This window comes from Mytilus edulis, chromosome 5 (genome assembly GCF_963676685.1).
Source record: "Mytilus edulis chromosome 5, xbMytEdul2.2, whole genome shotgun sequence".
Classification (NCBI taxonomy): Eukaryota; Metazoa; Mollusca; class Bivalvia; order Mytilida; family Mytilidae; genus Mytilus; species Mytilus edulis.
Window position 1 is genome coordinate 40,230,955 of NC_092348.1, and position 3,876 is coordinate 40,234,830.

General features: G+C 35.2%; 1 protein-coding gene across 1 annotated transcript; it reads left to right on the forward strand.

Moving 5' to 3' along the window:
- Positions 1 to 420: 420 nt before the first annotated feature.
- On the forward strand, positions 421 to 3,487 carry LOC139525088 (uncharacterized methyltransferase YdaC-like). Its single transcript, XM_071320270.1, has 3 exons — positions 421 to 501; positions 1,021 to 1,153; positions 3,035 to 3,487. The coding sequence occupies exons 1-3, from the start codon at positions 421 to 423 to the stop codon at positions 3,454 to 3,456; spliced, it is 636 nt and encodes a 211-aa protein (XP_071176371.1). The 3' UTR covers positions 3,457 to 3,487.
- Positions 3,488 to 3,876: the final 389 nt, after the last annotated feature.

A 3,876-nucleotide genomic window follows, 5' to 3' on the forward strand; every position in this document is an offset into this window, starting at 1 on the left:
TTCTATGTCAGTCAGAAAAAAATAGACAACATACCCTTTTGATTGTTGTGTTTATGGCCTTTTAGTTGTAAGGCTCTTAAGTATTTTCCAATTTAAGAAAATGTATAATCCTCTTGGACATGTTAAGATCTTCAGTCGGTTATCGAAAATAGAAATGATATCAGGCATCACGGTCATAAAACTTTCGAGCATGATTTTTGTACTCAGACTCGAAAATCAACCAATCAATCAATTTGCTGGATTTCATGTTTCGATCACGATTTTTGTGCTCCAAGCACTGAGCAAAGTTTTATGCGTTCAAGTCATGAACCTCGAATTTCCACAGCTTCATACATAGATGTTGAGTGGTTTCAGTGTAAACTTCGGATGTTAATAAAGAATAATCAAAAGACATGTTTCTTCTAGGAAAAGCAAGTGAAAATGCCTTGTTCTGAATTTGTTTTAGAACATTACTCTGTACCTATTTTTCAAATATCATATGTATTGAAACATGAAGATGTGGTATGATTGCCAATGAGACAAGTCTCCACCAGAGACCAATGACATAGAAGTTAACAGCTATAGGTTATGGTAAGGTCTAAACAATGAGCAAAACCAATACCCCATAATCAGCTTTAAAATGCCCCTAAATGACAAATGTAAAACAATTCAAACGAGAGCAATGAGGGTTTGATTTATGTACGAAACAACGAACGAAAAACAAATATGATATACTGCAACAAACGACAACAACTGATGTGGTAATGAATTACAGGATCCTGTCTTGCGACAGGCACATACAGAATGTGGTTCAGTTAAACTAGTTTGCTGGCGCCAAACCCTTACCATATCCTCGGACAGTAGTATAACAGAATCATATAAGAACAAATTATAAAAACCAGTTGAAATGGCTTAACTCATATCGAAACAAAGCAGAAAAACAACTAACAAAAACACAGACCGGACGTTGCAGGATATTATACAAATGTGTTTATATTTCGAATGTTTAAACTGTGAACTAACATGCAGTAACATTTTTAGATATTTCTGAATAAGAACACTTACTTAGAAGAGAAAGCGGTTAACCTTTGTAGAATCGAACCGACCCATAGGGTACTAGAAGTAGGATTCGGACTTGGAATAGGGTTAACTTCTGCGTGCAGATATGTTGAAGGCAAGTTTATACTTATTTGATATACAGATTGATGATGATTCGATTAAAAAAAAGAAGTTTAGAATCAATTCTCAATGATTGAGATACTTTTGTATGCCCCACCTACGATAGTAGAGGGGCATTATGTTTTCTGGTCTGTGCCTCCATTCGTCCGTTCGTTCGTCCCGCTTCAGGTTAAAGTTTTTGGTCGAGGTAGTTTTTTTTATTGAAGTTGAAGTCCAATCAATTTGAAACTTAGTACACATGTTCCCTATGATATGATCTTTCTAATTTTAATGTCAAATTAAAGTATTGATCCCAATTTCATGGTCCACTGAACAAATAAGAAGATAGTGTGAAGCTCAGGTTAAAGTTTTTGGTCATGGTAGTTTTTGATGAAGTTGAAGTCCAATCAACTTGAAACTTAGTACACATGTTAACTATGATATGATCTTTCTAATTTTAATGCCAAATTAAAGTATTGACCCCTATTTCACGGTCCAGTGAACATGTAAAATGATGGTGCGAGTGGGGCATCCGTGTACTATGGACACATTCTTGTTTTATATATTTAAGGAAGATTATTTCGAATAGAAGTTGCTTGGGCAAAACATTTTATTCATAGCCTAGGTAAACGCCAGAAGAGTGACAAAATATTAAGAGACAAATGATTATTTAATATAGTTTTCTGTGGAATGTATTTGCCCTCTAACTTTCCCCTGCTAACAGTCAGTTAAGCAGAACATATGAACCTTTACAAACACTCCAGTTCACCCTTATTTGGGTTCTGATTATTTTGCATTGTTAAAAGTCTCTAAGATAAAGGTATCGTATAAACTTACTACAAAAAGGGGTCAAGGTCTGATTAACCCCGAAAGATGGACAAGTCATTGATACACCAAACATAGTTGACCTATCACTTGTAAATACTAGTAGGGGGAAAATCATGTTACATGGTTTAAATATAATTGAGCGCAGGACATTGAGCAAAAATGAAGACTACTAAAATGACCACTATATTTCGCTAAAATATCCTACGCTATTTTACATCTAAACCGTGATCACATGCCCATTGACAATCTTCGGAAGTCACATCGCGATCGATGGTAATAGGTTACATGTTATAAGATAGCCTCCTGTCCCAAATTGTTAATACTTCATAACGATTCCGTGTATTTCTCAAAACATGTTTAACACCTTGGGCTGTTTTCTGCTCTTTGATCAGGTTGTTGTGTCTTTGACACATTCCCTGTTTCCATTCTCAATTTTATTGTTTATTGCTTCATAAGAAACTTTTGTTTTTCTGTTATTCGTTTGAATATATTATTATTAATCAAAGTTGAAAGATTGAGTCAATTCTAAGGACGTTTTTATGCCCCACCTACGATAGTAGAGGGGCATTATGTTTTCTGGTCTGCGCCTCCGTTCGTCCGTCCGTCTGTGCCTCCGTTCGTCCGTCCGGTTAAAGTTTTTGGTCGAGGTAGTTTTTGATGAAGCTGAAGTCCAATCAACTTGAAACTTAATACACATGTTCCCCATGATATGATCTTTCTAATTTTAATGCCAAATTATAGTTTTGACCCCAATTTCATGGTCCACTGAACATAGAAAATGATAGTGCAAAGTTCAGGTTAAAGTTTTTGGTCAAGGTAGTTTTTGATGAAGTTAAAGTTACATCAACTTGAAACTTAGTACACATGTTTCCTATGATATGATCTTTCTAATTTTAATTCAAAATTCAAGTTTTGACCCCAATTTCACGGTCCACTGAACATAGAAAATGATACTGGGAGTGGGGCATCCGTGTACTATGGACACATTCTTGTTTTGACATCTAATGCACCTGTTATCAATGACAACCTACCAAACTCGCTTACAAATATTATAATTCTATATTTTCAGCTAATAAAGGTAAAGTGTATGGGATTGACATATCCGACAAAATAATAAGCACAGCCAAACAGACATTACAAGTAGAAATTCGGGAAGGAAAACTACATATTCAAAAAGGTTGTGTCTCTCTACTTCCTTTTGAAAATGACACGTTCGACCGTGTATTTCATTGTAATTGCTTTCATTTCTGGCCAGATCTGTTGATATGCTGTAGAGAGCTTTATAGGGTTTTGAAACCCAATTCCTTCATGGTTACAACATTGTGTATAAAGTCAATCAAACATGCCCGCGAGAAAGGACTTTTGCAGTATGGACCTCAGGACCATTTAGTATTTATTGAAACACTAGAAAAGGCATCATTTAAAGACGTTATGTTGGATACTTTTGAAGAAAACGGAAAGAAATTTGAAGCGATTATTGCATTCACTTAATACGTTAAAGCTGTTAAGGTGTAAGGTTCTGTGTACCATGTGCTTTCGGCTATTAATAAGATATTATATTTACAACGGTGTTTTGCATTATTTTCTTTTCTCCATTTTGAAACCACACATGTCCATGAATACCAGACTTAGTTGACTGAAAGAAATATATTTCAAGTGGGGGTAAAAGTTTCAACCAGATCTTTGAAACCAGAAATTAGAAAATTACACTTGTTTGAATTTCTCACTGTACCAGTCAGGAATCTACTTCGTCAAAATTATCTCCCCATTACGCCAGTTAATTTTCACTATTGTAGAAATGGAAGCCATTGTAGGGATGACGCGCTGCCAATTTTGCTCTTGGAAACCGATATAGCACCATCACGATCCTTATATGTCAGTTGTATTATAAAAAACAAATATATCTTCTTG